Here is a 23,457-nt window from a genome sequence, read left to right as displayed (position 1 = left end):
AGAGAGAGAGAGAGAAGGGAAATAGACATGAGAGAGTTATCACAGATAGATATACTTGGTGAGTCTTACCTTTCCGATGAAGAAGCCGAGAAGAAGAGATGGGAACAATTTCTTAAACAGTGAGGCTATGAACTTTATTACAACAGATAACAACCAACAAGCAAAGGCTCCATAAATGCTAGCAGTATTTTCGTCCCCACATGCAGTGATCACAACAATAACTATGCCGCATATAAGAGTAACAGATAGATGCATGCACAGCGGAGAAGATCGTGGCGCGCATTTTGCATGGCCATTTAACTTTTGTAGCATACTTTGCACGCAAAAATCTAAAAATCTTATTTATTGTTAACAGCTAAACTATCATTTTCTGCACCTACTTCTTTAACTACGTACCTTCCACGGCACCAACAATTACGGAAAACTTACCGTATTTTTCTTTGGCCAACAAAAGTGCCGTTATAAATGTTAAGATATAGGGAGATTCTATTTTGAAGCCGATAAGTAGGGAAATTGTTGAAAGTGTTATATTACATAATTTATTATTTTGAACAATAAATTTTAAAATTTTAAAATTTAAATCTTATAAATTAAATATTACAATTTAAATGATATAAATCATGGTGTGCTCCACACACCGGATGCTTGAGAATGGAATAACTCTAAATATAAATAATAAAACCTACATTTTTTTTGTTAGTTTAACTTTTCAGAGTAAGTGGTAATTTCACATGATTGGAGTAGAGATTTTGAGTTTCATTTTCACCAAATTAATTAAATATTCTACGTGTTGGGTCACGTATAAAGGGATCGAGAGTGTCTCGTACGTGAGGGGAATGAATACATAAATAAAAATAATAAAATCCACATCTTCTCATTAGCGGACTCGTTTGGATAGTGAGATGAGATGAGATGATATGGTTTTAGATGAGTTGAATAAATATTGTTATAATATTATTTTTTAATATTATTATTGTTTTGAGATTTGAAAAAATTGAATTGTTTATTATATTTTGTGTGAAAATTTGAGAAAGTTGTAATGATAAGATGTAAATTTTTTAGACGAATGGTGATTTCACCATAAATTTCATAGATAAATTATTTGGAAATAATTAATATTATAGCTCAATTGGAACTGATTTTATTGTGTTCAAATTAAACATATTGATTTTTTTTATTATTAATTTTTTTTTTTCATTTTTCAAACCCTACTTCGTGTGAGCAAAGGTATCCGGTTTCCCCACTCTATTCCGTATTTACTCATATAATTAAATTATTTTTATTTTTGAGTAATAGTAAGATTTCGTAATAATAAGGGTGAATATCTGTTTCTTTCTTCTATTTTTTGTATTTTACGTCCAAACAGCTTGCTTAATTAATTCCTAGCTAACTATATATTGAGCAAATTGCATGATAAAAAATAACTACAACAAAAACGAGTATCTATGACGATCGAGTTATTTACAACAAAATAATTATTTGTGACAAGAATAAACACATCTTAACAGAAAATAATTTACCACAAATAAACAATTTTATTGAAATCCATGTAGCGTAAATTGATTCCCATCGAGAAATGTTAGCTGGGGGTACAGACTACTTTATTACAAGGGATTTATGAATCCGCGTAGCTCTTTCATAGCATGCAGTACTAACTAATTAAAATTTGAAAAAATAATTAAAATCACTTCTGACCATCCTATTCAAAAGCTTTAAGCACACCCCAAGGGCCATTTTATTGTGGGGTGTGTGAGGCAGTGGTATAATGACTGATGTCATGAATAGATAAATAGGATTTTATTTCAATGTATTCTTTTTCATTGTCTGAGTAAATGCTCTTTATTTTTGTGTAAAATTTATTTTTCACAAAATTCTAAAATTGAGGAAAAATAATTTGAACACTTGATTTATAAGACAGAGGATAGAGCCATATGTATTTTGTAAAGTGATAAATAAAAATAATGTAATATTTTGACCCATCAATACCAATTTCATGAGACGGACCCCAAACATCAGTATAAATGAATTCCAAGGGAGATTTGCTAGTGAGACCATGAGAATTACAAGGTTAACTATGAGCTTTATTTTGAGAGCATGAAGTACATAGAGAGGGCTGCCCATTTTTATTTGTGGGTAATTAAATGATGGACAATTTTGTAGGATGGATGACCAAGCCTTTTATGCCACCCATCAGTGGTTGTACGTTCATGAACATAGGCAACAACTTTGTTGGAGTTTTTAGCCAGGTTCTTCAGGAATGGGTATACGCCATCTTCACATTCGCCTTTGAGTAGTGTCGCCCCCGTGATCCGATCCTTCACCAAAAAATAAGAGGGGTGAAATTCAAGATAGACATTATTATTTTTTGTAAAATGATGGACGAAATGAGATTTTTGCCAATTGTGAGAACACAAAAGGTATCATGTAAATGAAAGACACGATTAGGCAATGCAAATGATAAAGAACCGACATGAGATACAGGCAAACCTAATCCATCACCAATTACCACTTCATCAGTACCATCATATTCGGAGTGGATGGACAGATTTGAGAGATCCGTTGTCATATTATGGGATGCTGCAGAGTCAACAAGCCATTTTTTACTTTTTCTTTGGGAGGAAGTTGCACAGTTGGCTGTGGGCTCACCTGAATTCATCTTTGGGCAAGCTTTGGCCGTATGGCCCACTTGGTCACACCATTGGCATTTGGGCTTGTATTTGCAAAAGCCCAAATTAGAAGGCCCATTCTTGCTATTGTTGCCACGGCCTTTGATGTATGAAGATCGCTGGTTTGGATTGTTCGTTGTAGAGATCCCTGCTTGCCGATGGCTGTAATTTGTAGTTGCAATCATGTTCGATGCCGATTGAGTCTCCAGCTTGCGAAGGTAGTTTTCATGACCTACCAGAAGATCATGAATCTCCTCAATCTTCAGAGATGTTTCACGAGCACGAATTGGGGTTTCAATTTCTCTAAACTCAGGACCCAACCCATTTAGGATATACAGGGTCAAATCATCATCCAAAATTGGATGATCAATAATTTTGAGTTCATCTGCAATTATTTTGATAGCTTGGAGAAACTTTGTGACAGAGCGGTTGCCGCGAGTGCTCAAGGTAAGATCCTCCTTGAGTTGCATAGCACGTGTTCATGATTTTCCCGTATAGAATCAGGTACGAGCTGTCCAGGCTTGGTGGGACGTTTTGCAAGCTGCAAGAAGAGGAGTAATGGTTGTGGAGGTGGAGGCGAGAATGGTATGGAGGATTAACTTGTCTTGGCGAACCCAGTGGGCGTTCGCGGCTTTGGAGATGGTGGGATTTGCCATATCAATGACTGGACATGTATGAACTCTAGTGACAAAATCATTAAGATCATAGCCAATTAACAGTGCTCCAAACTGGGCTCTCCATTGGGGGAAGGTGGTTGGGGTAAGTTTTCATTTGTGGTTGTAGCATCGTTGATGGTGATGATGGGAGAGTCAGAGCTGGTTGCAGGAATGGTGGTCATTTGAGAAGGATACGTAACTCGTTAGAGATTTGTGGCTCTGGATACTATAAAGAGGAATTACACTGCCCAGTTTATGAAAAATCACACACAATCATTTCTATACATACTCTGATTATATACAATCTGAGAGCATGGATTAAGGTTTACAAAAAAAGGTAATCGACGGAATACAAAAAAGGTAACTGAAGATCTACAACATAATTACAATAATATGAACAGAAAATACAAACTATTCCGGAAATCACATTCAACATAAAATCAGGCTTTAATTATTGTTGACGTTGAGTCTGAGATGTCAATTGCTTATTTTCAACATCTTCCTTGATACACGGCCTCCTGGTTGATCGACCATCGCCTTTGGAATGGACAGTTGACCATCGTTTATAATTAGATATTAACTCTCAGGAAATAGGTTGATTTACTTTCGAGGGTGGTTGATCAAGCACCCTATGGTGTTGGTTATGTGAAGCCTGATTTGTGAGTTGAGAAAATGCCAAACAGAGAGTTTGCTCGACAATTGCGCGATGAGTCGCTCAAGCGAAACTCAGGTAGAGAGTTTGTCTGAGGATCGTGCAATACGTAGCTAGGGCAAAGCTCAGGCAGAGAGTTTGCTTGAATCTCGTTCGACAGGCCACTCGAGCGAATGTCAGACAGAGAGTTCGATCGATAAGCGTTCAACATTCTGCTAGAACAAATAACCCAAAAATATGTTTTTCTAGGGTTTTTGTCGTATGGCTATATATATGTTATTATATGTGTTTTGTGTGTAGGTTGAGAAACGTGAAACATATAGAAAAAGTGAGAGAGGTAGCCCTTGTCTTAGAGGGAGAGAGAAAGTGAGGGAGAGACATTGTATTGCTCCACAATGGTCATACTTTTCTCTGAATAAAATCTTTTACAACTCTGTGAATGTAAGCACATTGCCGAACCACATTAATTTTGTATTATGTGATTGCTTGTTTACTTTCTTGTTGCCTGTTACATGTCTGTAGCATTGTTGGTGTGAACTTGGGGTGTATAAATTTCCCAACGTGTGGTGGCTAGACCCCACCTGAAAGACGATCGTCATGCCAGCCACCCATGGGTGAGGCTTTTAGGGTTTTGAGTCACCTCTCTTTTATACATTTTTCAGAAAAAAAATATAAAATTTAAAGTTGACGTATTATCTAGATGAGTAATGTTAAGTACAAATTTTATGTGTACAATTCTCGTGCTAGTCCTTTGTAAAAAGGTGGATCCTACTTGAATAAAATGACTTTTTTTTAATACTTTTTCACAATGGAGTCCACTTTCTTTTGTAAGCCTCGCACAGGCCCCTTTGTAAAACAGTGAATCCCATCATAAACTTTATTTATTTTTATACTTTTTCATGGTGGGATCCACTGTTTTACAAAGAGACTGTGTGAGGCTTGTATATTTGGATTTTGTACAAATCATTACTCATTATATATTATTAAGGTATGGACTTGATTGAATTATTTTAGCTTACCCAATTGTGGTGCATCGTGTATTATTAATAGGAATCATTTACGGTGTTTGAGAAGTTAAAAAGTATTTTAAAAACATACCCAATTGGCATGTTTGGACATAATGAGAATTCTCAGAATTCTCAAAACTTCTCATGATTTCATTTCAAAATATTACTAAAATATAAAATACTTTTCAATTTCGAATTTTCATCATTATCTAATCATTATTCAAATACAAATAGCAATAAAACTTTTATAATTTTAAAACAACATACAAAAATCAATAAAACTATTACAAACTTAAAAATTAAAATTATATTAAAAAATGATATTCAAACAATTTTTTAACTTTTTAATATTTTTATCCAACTTTTTCGCTCTCCTTTCTCAAAATCTAATAAAATATTTTCACTCAAACCATTTCACTACTATTCACAAAGTTCTGAGATACTCCAAGTGTCCAAACATGCCTAAGAGATACTAATAAGATAGTTAATGTATAGCTATACAAGATTAGTATCTAAGTCTGACTATGATAGATTTGGTAAATCGTCTTATTGGACTTTATATTGTAGAGTTGTAGTGTCGTGCTTGACAGGACCTTTAAGAGAGTCCTTAACAAGCCTCTGCAATCCCAAGTTTGGAGAAATGACACTGAGCTTGGTTCTGATTAATTAAAAACGAGCTTAAGACAATGGTTTTGTGAAAATGTCTACTAGTTGGTCTTTGGTGGACAGAATCTGAATGTCAATGATCTTTCGAGCTACCATGTCACGAACAAAATAAAAGTCTACTTCCACATATTTTGTATGCTGTGAAACACCAAATTAACTGAGAGATAAGTACCACTATTGTTGTCAGACCACATAATTTATGGTTTAGTGATTGAGATGAAAAGCTCTTTGAGCAATGAGAGTAGCCATTGAAGTTCCGTTGCAGTGTTAGCTGCAATCTTATACTATGCTTCCGTTCTTGAGCGTAAGACTGCTCATCCAGATCGAATTTTTTTCCAGCCTGGTCCGGAACCTGGAAAACCTGATTCTTATTTCAAGTTTTGGCTCGGTTTCGAGTTCCGGCTCGGATTGCCAAAACTCGGATTTGTCCGGTCTGGGTAGGGTTTGAAATCCAGGTGTCGGATTTTAAACCCGGTTCTTGGATTCCATCTTATTCATCTAAAGGCCCTACCATCACTTTCTATTCATTTTTCCCTCTCTCTCTCTCATCTAAACACTGCCCCTACTCTAGCCAAAACCCTCATTTTCTCCATCTTCTCGTTCTCCAATCGAAACCTAGAGTCCAAACCGAAACCTCTTGATATCTCTCTTTGAAACCCTTGCTCTTGATCTTGATCTTGATCTCTCTCTCTCTCGCCCAAAGTTCAAACCAAAACCTTAGCTCTCTCTCTAGCTGTATCTTCTACTCTCTGTCTCTGTCTCTGTCTCTGTCTGTCTCTCTCTCCCTCTCCAAAGCCATAGCCTTCGACTTTTTGAAGTATTTTCCCTCGCTGGAGTTTCTGACACTATATCAGAAGGCTTGAGCCAAGAAGACTTTGGGACTGAATCGTGGGTAAGTTGCTGCCCTTTTTTTTTGGAAAAAAAAATCTTTTTGAGGTACTTAGATGTTTTCAAAACTAATCTGCACTTTATTGATAAGAATCGACACTCTAGTTTCGTTAAGCTCTAGACCCACAAACAAAGGATTTTGTTTTGATGCAGAGAGATTTGTTAGTATTTGGAAGAATTGGGTTTTAGGATGTTGTATCTTTGAGTTTTCTAGATTTTTTTTTTAAAAAAAATCAATTGTGTTTCTGGGTGGAGTGTAAAATAAGAGCAACGAATTTATGGTGAAGGGGTTTCATGTCTTAGAAAAATGAGAATCCATTTGTGTGCTTGGATTGTGGGTAATAGTTGAACATACATGTTGCAGTTGGCCAAAGTTGCGCTTTATGCTTGTAATTCAATGGAACTAAGTACTGATGATTATATTTTTAAAGTGATAAACATTTTGGATTTCTATGTTGTTTCTTTCAAGGTTTTTGACGATGGTGTTATCTGGAAATGCAGGTAATGGAATTTCTCAAGTCACTGGTGACATTGAAAAAGTGAAGTGCTTTATAAATATATATATATATATATATATATATATATATATCTTGTTATTGGCTCTAAGGATGCCTTCATATCAATGATTCATTACTTAGAAACATTTGTTAATTCTTTTCAATATTAATATTTGAATGTTCATAAGATTTTCATGTATTATTATTAATGGGTTGTTAAGATATAAGTTTATGATTAAACAGTCCTTCATTTTGATTTGTCCTTATTTTCAAATAATTTATTTTTTGTTGTTTATGATACTGGTCCTATTCCCTAATGTCATTTTCCTCTGCAATTTGATTTGGTGGGGGATATTGGTTTTGCTTCAGATCTTGATGGTAAGTCTTTACAAAAGCACTTTATGTTTGTTTAGAAAATTACACTAATTAGCACCAAACTTAATTGCACTCATTTTTGTTTAATTAATTGCAAACATCCTTCAAAACTTATTCAGTTCTTTCTTCTGGTGCTGTTGCTAATTAAATGTCACCATGCATTGAGCAAGTGATTTTTGAGGTATGCATGCATGTCTAGCCCGATTGATTTGCTACAAGCAGGGGTCTGGGTCTGTTTGGTTCTATCCCTCCATGAGTCATTAATTAGTTGATTGCTAGCCCTAATTTCTAGAAGGATTAATTATACATCATCCCTAATTTCTTGCATACAAACAGTAATATTGTGAAATATTATGAGTAATTTTGCATAAACCAGTAATATTGTTTGTGCTTTTTTCGTTTTTGCTCAAAGGTCACATTAAGGAAGAAGATTTCATATTGCTTAAGCTTTTTGCTTTGTTTTTCTCTATGGGAGTCTTTTCAGAGTGGATTGAGATGGAGTTTGTTGGATGTTGAGGAGTTACAAGCTATTTATTTTTACTGATTTCCATGTCAATACTTGGTCATTGAGCTGCTTTTATATATTGTGTCTACTATCAATACTTGGTCAATGCATTTTAGAAACCTCTTCTTTGGAATGTATGCATGGAGAATTTGGTGTTCCTTTCCATGGTTTGTGTTTTTCTTTATTGAAGTACATTCTTACTCTTCAGTTTGGGTCGCTGTAGAGAATATACTAGGAATTCAATGTAGCGGTTGTCTTCAGTTGGGTGGCTACATCGAATAGGCTTGAAGTTTTATTTGGTGTGATAAATTACATGGAAGACTATGTTATTGATATGTAACTCATATATTGTAATTTTATATTTTGGTAATGTAAGTTTACTATAAGTTTCTTGTCCATTGTTCAAGTTATCATTTTGTATTTTGTAATAATGTAATATGTAGTGGATTGTATGCATTTTAGTTTTTGATTTTTATATATTTTATTATTCTGGACAATGTTAGTATTATGCTTTTTAACATTACCTCTTAGAAAAAAATTTCACATAATATAGGCTTTTATATATAAAAAAACAATTATGATTTTCAACATGGATTATTCTTGAAAAGTCTTTAATATGGTATAGGTTTTTATTAAACTAAAATTATGCTTTTAAAAAATTATGAAAAAAAGACTTCTTTAAAAAAAAAAAGAAAAGAAAAACGGGTTCAACCCGGAACCTGGAATCTGGGTTTTAAAAAACTCGAGTTCAACCAAGTTTCAGCTCGAGTCTGACCTGGCCTGACCCGGTCCAGGTTCTGGCCCAGGTTTGAAACCTGGGTTCTGGTTTGGGTATATCCGAGTTCCCTGGTTGGAACCCAGATAAACAGTCCTACTTAAGCGAGCTAGCTTGGCCCTACTTCTTTCAACTCCAAGAAATAAGATTGCACCTAAAGAAAATACAACAACCACTAGTTGGGCATCGGTTGTCTTAGGATCCAGCCCAATCTACATTTGAAAATGTTTGCAACTATGAGCATGATGATTTTTGTAATAGAAGACCAAGGTGAATGGTTTGCTTGAGGTAGTGCAGTAGGCAGTTTATAGCTTTCCGACGAGTGTGTTTTGGATTATGCATGAATTGAGAAAGTTTGTTCATTGTGAATCAAATATTTGGTTAGGTAAGTGAAAGATATCCTAGGGCACCTAAAGTGCTTCTGAAAAGACTAGGATCTATAAAAGCCTTACCATCAAAGGCTGTGAGACTCATGGATGTGGCCATTAGAGTCTGAATCGACATGGCCTTAGCCATTTTAGTTCGTTGGAGAATATCCAAAATATAACGTTGCTATGATAAAAGTATACAACCCTGTCCATGAATTAGCCTCAATACCCATGAAGAAACTCAATGATCCTAAATCTTTAATTGCAAATTCAGAATGTAAGGCTTGCTACCACTCTAGTGATTTAGTCATTATCGTGTAGCGATTTGGTTCGATATTGGTAGGTTCAATCTCTGCAATGAGGGTTGTGGGTAATGGGTATTAGACAGAGCCATTAATATAGTTTTTGGTCAAGATATGGTGTTCCTAAAATGAGTGATCATGGGATGTTAGGAAGATGAATAGTTTTCAATTGGGCTGGGGAGGGGTTTGAGTCTTATGTGGGTGGAGTGAGATCAGTGGGAGTAATGGGAGCTATTGATTGGTTGGAGGATTCACTTGCATAGAGTCACGTACTGCATAGGATGAACATAGTTGCATGGGCTGGATTAGTGGAATGGAGATGGGATATGGATTAAGAATTGGGTTAGATTTAGATTTGGGTTTAAGTTGGAAAGGAGAATCGGACTCTTGAAAGACTATGTATCTGGAAATGATTTGTTTTCCTATTTGAAGATTGTAACATTTATAGCCTTTGTATTTCAAACTATACCTAAGAAAAACACAGCGAGTGGAACTAGGCTAGAGTTTGTTGTGTTTATTGTACGGATGGAGGCTAGGTCAGCACGTGGAACTAAAGATCTTAAGAAAAGAGTAGTCTAGAGAAGCACTTGAACAAAAGTTGAAATGGAGAGACATGGTTCAAAAGAGGTGAAGGCATACGATTAATGAGATAACATGCAGTGTGAAAGGCCTAATCCCAAAACTCAAGATGAGTATGGCTATGATAAAGAAGAGCAAGTTCTATCTCAACAATGTGAGTATTTGCGCTCGACAAAACCATTTTGGTGAAGTGTATGTGGACAAGAAAGGCGATGGAAAATGCCGAGGGAGGCAAGTATTTTGGATAGAGGACGAAATTCACCACCTCAATCTGATTGAAGTGATTTGATTTTGCAGTTAAAAAAGCATTCACATAAATATTGGAATTGGAGGAAAATATTGGTGACTTCTTTTTTGTAAGAAATAGGGTAGAACCATGTGTAACAACTATAGAAATCCAAAAAGTAGCATAATAATAACGGAATTCAGTTTTTGAAGTAATAGGAGACGAACTTCAAACATCACTCAAAATTAATTCAACTGGGGTAGAGGCTCGATTACATGACTCAAGAAAATGAAGTTGTTTACTCTTAGAACTAAGAAATGCTGGACACAAAAAAGTGTGACAATCTGATAAGGTTGGAAGAGAAAATTGAGACAAGACATAATGAAGAACTCTAAACGTTGGATATCCCATTCTTGAGTGCCATTGTGAAAGAGAAGTATGCTCCCCAACAAAGGCAACATGTGGACAATCTTTATTGGAGGTAGATAATGTATGAAGCCCATGCTTACTCTACCCACACAACAGTGTCATTTTTTGTTGGTTTGGTCCTTCACAAAAAAAAAGTGGGGATGAAATTCAAAATAGGTGTTAGTATCGGCAATAAATTTTTGAATAGAAAATAAGTTTTTCTTAATGTAAGGCACATGAAGAACATTATGGAGAAGGAAAGAAATATTATGTGTGGTTAGTCGGGTTGTGCCAAAGTGTTTTATTGGTAAACCAGTACCATTACCTATATAGATTTGCTTAGATCCATTGTACTCTTCGGAGTTCACATTCGAATTGGTCAAATCTAATGTAAGGTGATGAGATGCATCCGAGTTAGGGTGCCAATTTGTTTTTTGATTGTTACGATGGAGCTTTAAAATGGGCCTGGACGTTGGAAGGAGAATCACTTTGATATGATTCATCGAAGTGGTGATAGCACTGAAGGGCATTGTGCCTTGTTTGACTGCACACCTAACATACAAGTTTTGGACTAGAGGATGAGGGTGGTCCACAACCACACCTCCGGCCTCGAGAAGAACAGTTGGAACCAGAACTAGAGCTAGAGCCACGACCATCACGAGAACCACCGGTCTGGGAACAACGTTAGCACCAACAACCAAGCAAAGCTCATGAGTGAGCATATGGCCATAAAGATCTTTCAATGAAATCAGATTAACTTTGGTGGTGATGAACGTAACAAACAAGTCATATTCGGGTCCAAGACCTGCCAACAAGAAGGAAACAAATTTGAGATCATCTAAGGGCTCATCTACAACGGCTACAGTATCTACCAAACTGGTAAATTTATGAAAATAGTCTGAGATAAAGGTGTTTCCTTTCTTGAGGGTTGCGAGTTGGTAGTGTAAATTCACGGAGCATGGGGAAGAGAAGGAGATATATATGCATTCATGGGTGCTCCTTACTTGCCTTGACATTGTGCATTTTGTAACATGTATGAGAATGATTTTCAACAAGGAGGAGTTTAGGGCATTGAGAATAAGTTGATCTTGTATAGTCCATGTGGTAAAGGCTTGATTAGGAATAGGGTGTGGGTAGAAGAGGAGGAGGGTAGGGTGTGGTTCCGTCGACGTAGCCAAAGAGATCAAGACCCTTGAGTTAGGGGTGACCTATGCCTTCCATAGAAGATAGTTGTCACGAGTAAGTTTTATGAAAGTGAAATTTGAAAGGGGTTGATAGAGGGAGGGAAGGTGTTTGATGATATGACTGGCTGAGAGAAGAGATGATGAAAGATGTGATTTAGAGTATCAAGAGGCTTGGTCCTCCATAGGAAAGAAAATAACATGCGTCAATTGGCTCTTGATACCATATCAAGGTATGAATTAGATTGAATAATTTTAGCTCACTCAATTGTGGTGCATTATGTATTATTAATAAGAATTATTTACAGTGTTTGACTAGGAGTCCCTATGATACATTTGATTTTGATTGAATTTGATCTTGTAGAGGTGTAGTGTCATGCTTGACACGATCTTTGAGAGAATCCTTGACATATATAGTATTTTTGATCTTGTCAACATATATATAATGTATAATTCGTAGGTGTTGTAACCTTGTTTACTTCTTAAAACAAGTGCTATTTAGCTAGAATGGGATGATCGAGAAGTTAAGCATGTACTATTTAGCTAGAATGGGATCAAGCTTTCTTCTATTATTGTTAGGGACTAAATTGATAGGTCCAACCCTCTGAAAACCTATAGCTAATAATAAGAGAAGAGATAAAACCAATAGATAAGGTATGGAAGAGATAAGTCAGAAGAAGTTCACTCAGACTCTTAAAAGGAAAGAGATTCAAACTCCTAAAAGAAAAATGGTTCACAAGCCAAATTATACTTAAATCACTTTAAGGAAATAGACCTCTTATAAGGAGGGACTCTCCACATGCTCAAGATGACTTTCGTACGCCTAGACTAAATTCATCCATTGTATTGAGCGATATGTGAGGCCATGATAGATTGTAAAATATCAATCATGGTGAATTTTACTCTTAAACAACCCATGGACGTAGGATTTTATGCCGAACCACATAAATCTTTGTGTCTCTCTTTATTTATTTATTTTTTCTTATTTGCTATTTATTTCATTGAACGCGAAGATCATTGTATTGAAGTCTGAATCACCATTGTGGGTTGAGGAAAATTCTTGCCTCCATTCCAGTCTATCATGAGAATTTAGGCATTAGGAATTGGCGCCGTCTGTGTAATCGATTTATTATCTAGACCGAAAATGGGAGAATGATGATTCCTTGGTTCACGAGTTCTTCTCCAGAAAATATCAGATAAATTCCTCTATCTTTCATTTATTATTTTATTTTTTTTTTTAAGGCGTAAGTCTTGGGAAAACTCTAAACCCAGGCAGGAGTCGGGCCTGTTTACGAAACGACATCCAACGTAGAGACAAATGCCATGTTTTGGAATAAATAAAACGGGGCGTTAAAGTCTAGTTGAAATGGGGTTCGGCTTCGACGCAAACAAAGCGTTGCTTTTTACATTTCACCCTGCTCGATCTCTCTCCCAAGCACTCTCTCTGTGCTACGACATTCACCACCTAACCTTTCTTCTTCGTTTCTCTCCCGTGCTCGATCTCTGTCCCACGCATTCTTATAGATGCGACTCCATCTTTTGTTCTCAACCCCATTCTATTCACAACCCCATTCTTTTACATTTTCTAAATTGGTTTCTCTCCCCTTGTTGAAAATTCCAAGATGATCATAGGTGTTCCCAGCCTACCTTTTGCATGCAGCGCCATCTTTCACAAATAATCAATACTTGCCTGATTAACATCTCTAATCACTGATCACATGTTAATTCCATGCATGGAATTATAATAAAATCAGTAATTTTCATAGTATATGCTCAGAATTAAGGATAGTACCCTACCAATTTAGTCCTAATTAATTTTCATAATTTGTGCTTCAAGCAGACCCACAAACATATATAAGTTTGTAATTAATATGATCATCAATTTCCAAATTAATTATTTCATCCTCCATTCACTTATAATTTGCAGCTTGTGATGACACATGCATGCCATAAGATATATATCTATATAATTCCATTACAGTTTAATAAATAATCTGATCTGACTATGAGAGATTGATCACCCTAACAACTTTACCTTCGAGTGTCTCCTAATGGCTAGAGGCACAATGATGTTGTAGGTGAGAACCCTTAACTTCTCAGTACTATCTATAAACTTCTGGCCATCAAGAAATCTAGAAACTTTGCGTCTCACTGTAATTAGATATAGAGTTAATCTTATTTCATTGGAGTTAATCTTATCCCATTATGACTCATCAATTAAGTGATAACTATTGAGCTATTTTAAACCCATCAGGATATAGATATGTGGTATGTGGGACATAGTGTTTAAATAAAACTCTTACATTTTCCTACTTGGCCCATAAGCCCATAAAATAGTATTTTTTGTTCATGGGTTTATTACAGGAAATTAACCATACTGCGCAAATTCATTTCCAGAAAACTTTCATAACTCAAAATACATTACATGAGTTCCAGAATATCAATGTTAAACCAGCTACCAATGTGAGTCATGACAGTCCTCTGTTATATGACTAACAAATTTCTTTCCATATACCACAACACTAATAACTTAATTTAATACGATATTTAATTGAGACAATTAAAACTAATATTGTAATGCCTTGGGTTTCAATTCATGTCTATTGTAGATATTATCTTGTCAGCATTCATCTACACCATTTAATGTACATATAAAATGGAAAGATAAAGAAACAGAAACAATCATAATAGATATCTTTTAATGTCCAATAACAAAATACTTAGCATATCAATGATCTCTTTAATATGTTCACATAATGGGTATAAGCATATGATACATCATTTCAACATGTCATTTAAAGTATAATCATTAACACACTATTATTATGGACATATTTATTTCTATACTTTCTGCTTAACATTTAGGCATTTAAATTTTCATTAAATACTTATCATTCGGAGAAGAATATTATGAGAAATTCTTGCAATACTTTCTTAGCAGCTTGGCTATAGGTCGACAATTCCAAATCCTAAAATACATTTCCTCAATCAGATACCATACATTGTGGCCTCAAAATATACCACAAACTTAATCACTGTTGCACATGAAGTAGTAAGAGATTTACCTTATACTTTTTCATAAAATAACTCTACTAGATAGCAAAATATATAACCATAACTGTATTTTTCATCGTTAGAATAATCTCACAAAATAGGACCTGAATTTCTAGTTACCTTAAGAGTATCAGTTTTTCTTAAAGCAACAATATAATCTTTAATTTCTTACAAATAACCTTGCATTTTTTTCACAGCTTTTGGGTCAAACATCTTTGGGTTACTTTGACAACAACCAAGAATGCCAACTGAAAAATTGATATTCAACCTTATACAAGTTTGTGCAGCATCAGATTTATTATAACAATCATATACAGAATTTCCTTAACAACATAATCAATTTGAGGATACTGTAAAATACTGAACATGTCACATTTTATTTTTAAAGCATATATTGAACAACAATTTTTCATGTAAAATCTTCCAAAACTTTATGCATCTATACTGAAACAATCCTAATAATCATCGTCTTGTTATTACAATTCAATCTCAATTACAAATGATGTCTCATTCATAAATTTCATTTTCAAAGCTATTTAGAGACATAACTTTAATGTACTACAAACCACGGTTTATATTGGCCAAAAAGTCATATATATGCATGACCATAAATATAAATCTACTCCCATTGATCTTAGGGTATATACATTAACAATAAATGTAACACCCGGGTCTAGCAACAAGTCGGTTTCTAAAATTTTTATTTTTGGATTTATACGTAGAAAGAGCCTAGTTAATTTTTTTCAAGTATTAATTTTAGAGATTGAATCGAAGCCTTTTTTTCTCTGAAAAAACCCAAACCTCGTACGCCCAAAAACCCAAGGCCTACACCTGTTTGTTTTAAACTATGAAAACCAACTATCGTTTATGATCAGTTTTCCCCATACCGCATGACTCTACTCCTATGCACGTGCACGTCTTCTTTTGTTTTTTTTTCGTTTTCGCTTGGTCCTTAATCACATATATAAATACACCTTATACGCTTTCATGCACTGTTGCCTCCTTTAAGTCCTAGGGTTACAACAACCCATGCTTTAACTTTAGAAAGCTGTAGCACCTCCTCATAGTCACACAAGGGAACCCAGACCAACCATCATTTTTCTTGCCATACGCAGATCTGCCTTGCACCACCACTAGCCACCGAGACTACCTCCCCAAATGACCTGGCCATGAATCAGTAACTCTCCACGCATGCCCAACGGTTTTAGCCACCACGTCGCAATCGCCTCTACCTTACAATGTCAAGATCCTCCACAAACCATCGTCCACCACAAGCTTCCACCCTCCACAACCTCCATGCAGTCACCGACGCTGCCTTTACACCTCCACACCCACCACGTTAGACCTCGCCTGCAGCCCAGTTGTACGATCGCACCATCACAAAAACCCAAGCCCGTGTGCGTTCAGCCGAACGGAAACCACCCTTGTGCGAGTTTCCCCCCTGCACGACGAAAGCCTCTGGCCATTGCCCAGCCCCTTGTGAAACCGTAAGCCACCGTAGCCCAGCCGTGTATCATCCCCAACCCCTTGGAATACTCTGTTTTCTATACCAAAAACAAAGCATCCCAAACGCCTCCTCCCTCTGCCACCATGCACCACCAAGCAACGCCATCGGGTACAAGCTCCTTTCACCACCTAGAACCTCTCTCGTGACCACTACTGGAAGCCACCATGGCCCTGTTTATAGGAAGCGAAGCGGAGTGATTTTTCTTGCTCCTTCACACTGTACTGCACCAATCACAACCCAGGCCACGAGGATTCATGTAGAAGCCACCGCATGTGGGGCCAACCACCATGCTCGGTCCTTCACCCCTCTCAGTTCCCCTCCCCTCTCGGTTCCCCTCTCATGCTCTACCGCTCGGGACAACCGCAGTCACTCAACTATGTCGGAGATTCATGGCCGAACCCACAACGCACGTCGCATACATACACTGCTCATGAGTAAGTCACTCTCCTCCATTTCACTTGTTGAGACGTTAAGCCCTTTGTAAGTAAATTACATGTATGCCCCTCTTAGTAAGTGATCTAGTAGTTGTTATTTATAATATTTTTGTAATAAGACGAGAAGTTAGATGTTGGACGTTGCAGGTATTTTAGGTGTTTTTAAAGTATTTCGGAGAGTGATGATATTTTATGATTTGGAGGATTTGTAGACAATAGGAAAATTTAGATTTTGTAGAACTCGGGTGTTGATTTTGAAATATGTGTTCAATTGAAAATTTACGAAAGTTATGTGTAACTGTCTTATACGTGATGATCAATTTTCTTTTCCATTGGCACTGTTGTAAGAAAATTCAAAGAATTTAAAAAGTCCATGTAAGCGGGATTCCTATGCTAGACTTTGCACAAAAGTCAAATGGGCTGATGTTGATTTAAAAAGTATTCATGTTTTGTTATGAAAAGAAATTTGAACTACCTCAGTTATTTGTTTTGCATTACTCATGAGATTCTATTTAAGGATAAAGTATTTTTCTGGCATGACTTGTGTAGACATGAGCTTATTTTTGACATTTTGTTTCTGAACTGTGCAAAAGAGAGCGAATAAGAAATTTTGTGCAAAAATTATGTTTTTGTGATGTGATTTTGTTCTGTTCTAAAGATGTTCTATACTCTGATATGATATGATATGATTTCTGAAAATCTCTGGCATAACATTCTGTTTTTGTTCCGTTCTAACCATACCACGGGTATAAAACTGTGATTTCTGTTCGGGTTAGTACCAACTTTTTTGTTTTCGGTGCACCCACTTTGGAAGCAAAGTGGTTTTCTGCGTGGTCTTTCCTGTGTGCACTCTTGGGGCTCCGAGAATAATAAGGGAGAGATTCACATTTTGTTTTTGCTATGTTGGCCGCCAGGGTTTGCACAACCCTACCACGGGGGTTAAACATGGTATCTATTCTGTTATGATACGATAAGATGTAATGTTTCAGTTTTTACTATGCCAAAGAGATTTTGATTATGAAGATTTTTAAATTTTCGCTCTGATATTTTTTATAATATTCTGATTATGCATTCTAAAAGAAAATGTTTCGTTTTGTATTCTGAATGAAAGTATTTTATTTTGCATTTTGAACTCTGTAAATGCTCATATTTATATATTAGTATATGTTCTTTGCTTACTGAGTTGTTGATAATTCACCCCTTATCTCCAGATATTTTTCAAATGAGTTTGAAAATTCAGTTGAAAAACAAGAGTATGAAGTTTTAGCAAGGTGTGATGATCGTAGAGGAATAAGTGCTCGAGAGTACAAGTACTTATTTGAGAGTAATAGTTAGTAAATTGGTTATTTTTGGATATTTTGATATGTTGGTTAAGGATATTTTCGAGTCTTTAGGAAGTTGCTAATTTATTTTATTGAGAATTTTTTTGTTGTTTCAGTGAAGAAACATGAATATTTTGGTTGAGCAAATGAATTAAGATTTTGTTGAGTTTTCTAGATTTTATAGTTGTGGTATTGGAATTGATATTAAGTATTAAGAGCTAACTCTCCGGACCTCTGGGATTGGAGCGTTACAATAAATATTTTTCTTAAATCCAAAAACAGTATTGGTATTATCAAATTTCATATACAATTTTTTTAAAAAAATCTGTTACCCTTTTCTAAGTAATCATTATTCGTTTCTTGTAGATTTCCTTAATGAGTTCTTTCGAATTTATTAGAAATTTCTTTTTAATCAATATTCATTTCTGAGTGAAATCTTTAATTACAAGTTTAACTTTATATTGTTCAACATTACCTTTAAAGTTAGTATTTTGTCTCCAACACCTATTTACATTCGACTTTTTGTACATTTTAGACAATTTAGACGAAATTACATACTTTACATTGATTCATGAATTTCAATTACTCTTTTATTTATCAGTCTTTTATAAAATCACTTATTTCTATAATTTGTGAAAACATATGTGAACCTTTATTTATTTCTATGTCAAATTCAAATTTTGAAAATACACCACGTAACCTAACCAAAAATCCAATCAAGAAGATTACATGAAGTTACCTGTTCTGATGTCACCATGGTCAATTCTTCAGCGGTGTTTCTCTTATGAGGTAGATGATTATTTACTTGTTATTCCATGTTATCATTAAGATAATCATAAAATAAACTATGAGTATTTTTAAAGTACAAGAATGCACTTCACAACAATCACATCTCTAGTTTCTATACTCCCACCGATTTTGCCAATCATAAGGAATTTGACATTTCAATTTTCTCAAAATTCAAATATGAATAGAGACAAGACAACATAAATCATTCGGATCTCCCTGAGTAATTAATAATGTATCAATTAACTATTATACGATCCAACTTTCTTTCATTTGGATTGTAAAGTCTTACTTTAGATTGACTATTCATACATTTATATGTTTTAAATCAAGTATCCTTTCACTCCACAACTCAAAATAAGTCTTTGAGACTACTTACTAAGAACACAATTTAAGATATATACCATTGTCTTTAATAATCTTCCTACACATCTTTTCAAGAAGTTAACAAAATAGGTCAGGATTATGACTTGACTCATAATACTTTTCCTGGCACTCATTACTTCAATCCAATTAAAACATTTTTACCTTTCTACCTACTTGCATTTCCTCCCTATGAGAATTACCTCAAGAATTACTAATGGTTTAAGACTTCTCATGTAGCATATAGATACATCCATACCATGAAAATTATCTATGAAAATAATGAAATACTTATATCTATCAAACATTATAGAGAAATTGTTTACATGCACCTATATGCATTATCTTAAAAAACTCTTTAATCCTTATATCATCTTTTCTTAATATGTTTGACTTGTTTTCCTTTTATACAAATCAACACACATCCACTTTCCTCTCTCTCTCTCTCTCTCTCTCTCTCTCCATTTCCTCTCCCTGTCCATCTCTCTAGGGCTTTTATCCATGGCTTCGAAGCGGATCTTGAAGGAACTCAAGGATTTGCAGAAAGATCCTATTGCTGAAGACATGTTTCACTGGCAAGCAGCAATTATGGGTTCTCCAGACAGTCCTTATGCTAGAGGTGTTTTCCTAGTGACTATCCATTTCCCTCCAGACTATCCCTTCAAGCCACCCAAGGCAACATTCAGAACGACGGTGTTTCACCCTAATATAAACAGTAATGGGAGCATTTGCCTTGACATCTTGAAGGAGCAATGGAGTCTTGCTTTAACCATCTCCAAGGTGTTGCTTTCAATCTATTCTCTATTTATGGACCCAAATCCCAACGATCCTTTGGTTCCGGAGATTGCTCACATGTATAAGATGAATATGAATAAATATGAAACAACTGCTCTGAGCTGGACCCAGAAGTATGCTATGGGCTAAACAAGTTAGGGTATGCGAGGGGGAGGGCACTTTTCCTTTTACTGAATTTCAGCCTATGTATCAATGTTTGTTGTCTCTTCTATCCTAAACTGAACCAAAGATGAGGTTCAGAACATGTCCGCAGTTAAAGAAGAAAGAAACACATGGTCCTGTCTTGTTGTTTGTATGGATAATTTGATCTTTAGAACAATGGAATGTGTCTGTATTAACGTTGTGGCCAAAAAATAAAAAATAAAAAATCAACACACATCTTGAGATTAGAAAATCTAAATGCAAAAAATATTTTATTTACTAACCTCTATAACTTTTCTTGAAAATATTTTCCAAACTTTTATATCACAAATTATATTTCAAATTCTATGCCACAAATAAATTGTAAAAAAATTTTCATAAATCATTTTTCATTTGATTCCAATTCCTCATGAGTGGAAAGGAAAAACTTTTAACAAAATCACTATTATGAAGGCATGAAAAATAAAATTTTATGGGAATGAAAACTAGAACAGACATAAATGGCAATTTGAAACAATTTAAAAATTTGAACATTTGAGCACGAGTTCAACCACTAAAATAATTATAAACATTTATAAAGTTTGATTTAAAACTTATACAGACAAAATAAATATGAACATTTACACTCAAGTTTAATCTAAAAAGAATGTATAAACATGTATAAGATCATATTCGAAACTTATACTGAAAATGATTTACCCTTCCTTTCGAATCATGTTTTATGCTTAGGGTACCTAAACGTTCATGTATCATTGTTTCTTTCAAAATTCAATTGATACAATTCTTATATTTTCATGACCATCATTTCCTTTCTTTCTCAAAAGATACAATTGATTTTCAATACAAATTAACAAAAGCAATCTAACAATTATGCTACCAACTCGTTCATATCTCGTTACTTTAATAAAATAATAATGCATCTGAAGTAAATCATTATGTACAAAACAAGAAGATTTCATCATTTCCATTTCTAAAGTTCAAAGTTTGATATGTAATAATTAATTTTATCTTCTTAAACATCATGTATTTCTTACTCTTACCACTATTCTCAATAATGATTGATTTTAGAGTTAAAATAAGTAAAAGAGGGTCTAGAACTATAGTCATTCCCAAGTGAGACCTTAGTGAAAATCTTACATACTCATATTTCTCTAAACTAGAGTACATTCTGTACAGAAAATATTGTAAATATATTTATATACTTACTGCAAGAAAAACATTTTAATCAAATTAATGTTTTGAGTTTGACACTCATAAACAATAACATAATTTAAACCATTATAGATGAACTAATAGTGTTATCGAGATCCCTCCTTTGGGAGTGAACCCCAACATACAAAATGTTCCCTCTAATTTTAAGTTATGTGAATGAATTAGTTCTATCATTAAAATTCTTCTTTGAGAGTAAATTCTAACATACAAAATGTTCATTCCAACCTTAAATTATTTTATTTTATTTAGTGATTAAGAATATATTTTTAATGATGTTGTGAATTTTTTTAAAAAAAATATTTATGATGATTAAAAAAATACATGAAAAAAAAGAAAAGAAAAATAAAAAATTAAAATATACTATTCAGTGACTTATTTGGGACCCAAATTTGGTGACTGTAGCACTGCTCAATATATATTGATATTCACCCTAAATTTGATACAATATTAATTATTAGTTAAAGTAATTAGTACTTGAAGTGCTATATTTTAAGTGATTTTTCATTTAATTGATTGAAATTATAAAGAATATTTGGCTGCATTCAGTTTCAGAAATAGTAACAATAATTATATCGAATCCATTTTCTATTTTGGAATTAACAACGACCAACACACACTTTTACTTTACTTTATAACTCATGATTAGACTCAGTAGTAGCTAGATAGGTTCATTAATTGCACATAATATCTCGGATGTGGCTCCTTAATAATAATGCTCATGAGTATGATCTTGATGATCTTCTCATTGACTTGAGGGTTATTATATGTGTTAGACATTTCTTTTGTGATATGATTCTTTTTTTTTTTTTTTTTTTTTCTGGATAGAGAGAGATCAGGGGTTAGGGTTTTTTGCCGGAGATCGAACTGCGGTTTCGTCTGCTAAAAAGCGCACAGGTTAGATGATGTCCAACCTGCATCTAATTTCAATTCGACTTTATCAGAGCTGGTCGGATAGATTTTATTAGGTGGGTTGGATCTATTGTGTTTTTGCACAAGCCAAGGATTAGCAAGCGTGATTAAAATTAAAATTATATATTAATGATTTAAGCTTGTGATCATGCTCAAAAAAATGTGCTCGTGCAATTGTCGATCCCCTAAATTATATAATGTATCTATCTTCAAGTGCACGCAAGACACGATCAACTCAAATTGGCTACACCAGTTTTTGTTGTTTCTTTTTTCCTAATTAACTACCTCATGTTGACTACCCAATAATATCAAGACAACTCCCTCGTGACACTTTAATATTATAAAAGATCAGGAATTCACAGTCTAATTAACCGATTATTAGCAACCACAAGTACTACCAATATTCTCACCCCAAAGTACTAACATTCAATAGATCACATGATGATATCAGTGCTCGTCCATTAATTCTAGCTCAAGCATATATGTATAATCACTACAAAAAATATGAGTCTTTGTAACGAGTTATTTGCGGTGAGAATATATTCATTTTAACAAGAAACAGTCGTTTTGATAGAAAATAACTAACAACAAATTAAGAATTTTCTTGTAGTGATTTTCCAACTCGATTGATCATTTTTTTCAAAGCAAGCATGGTAATTGTGTGCAAGCAATATTTCTAGGAGCTAGCTGATCTCAAGCTAGCGGGCATTAGTTCATGTAATTGCTTGGTGATCAAGTATATCCTCATAAACTAGGGCTCTCTCTCTCTCTCTCTCTCTCTCTCTCTCTCTCTCTCTCTCTCTCTCTATATAAATGCATCTCAAAATAAATGCATCTGCAAAGTGGCAATTTTTTGTAGTTGAAATGCGTACGTATTTCTATAACTTCGATCGTTAAGAATGTGAAGTGCAAAACTCATGATTACAATTTGGGGATGTAAATTAGAATTCTTTAATATATTTTACTTAAAACACTAAACGTAAATAATAACTAATTAAGACCAGCTTGCTGCATGTTGCTGGAACTATATAATATATATATATATATATATATATATAATTAGTCCAATTAAAACTATAATGGAATGAATAGAACTCATCATATTCAAATTAGTAGGTCGATCATATGAAGGGTCTAGCTACAGCTAACCAACTCCAGTATATAGCCTCCTTCTATATATACA

At 34.5% G+C, this 23,457-nt stretch overlaps 1 protein-coding gene across 1 annotated transcript; it reads left to right on the top strand.

Moving 5' to 3' along the window:
- Positions 1-19,647: 19,647 nt before the first annotated feature.
- Positions 19,648-20,331, top strand: LOC121241906 (ubiquitin-conjugating enzyme E2 10-like). The gene has a single exon (XM_041139761.1). The coding sequence runs from the start codon at positions 19,719-19,721 to the stop codon at positions 20,139-20,141; it is 423 nt and encodes a 140-aa protein (XP_040995695.1). The 5' UTR covers positions 19,648-19,718; the 3' UTR covers positions 20,142-20,331.
- Positions 20,332-23,457: the final 3,126 nt, after the last annotated feature.

Source organism: Juglans microcarpa x Juglans regia, chromosome 8D (genome assembly GCF_004785595.1).
Source record: "Juglans microcarpa x Juglans regia isolate MS1-56 chromosome 8D, Jm3101_v1.0, whole genome shotgun sequence".
Classification (NCBI taxonomy): Eukaryota; Viridiplantae; Streptophyta; class Magnoliopsida; order Fagales; family Juglandaceae; genus Juglans; species Juglans microcarpa x Juglans regia.
Note: the sequence above shows the minus strand (reverse complement) of the source record. Positions and strands in the feature narration are given on the sequence as shown.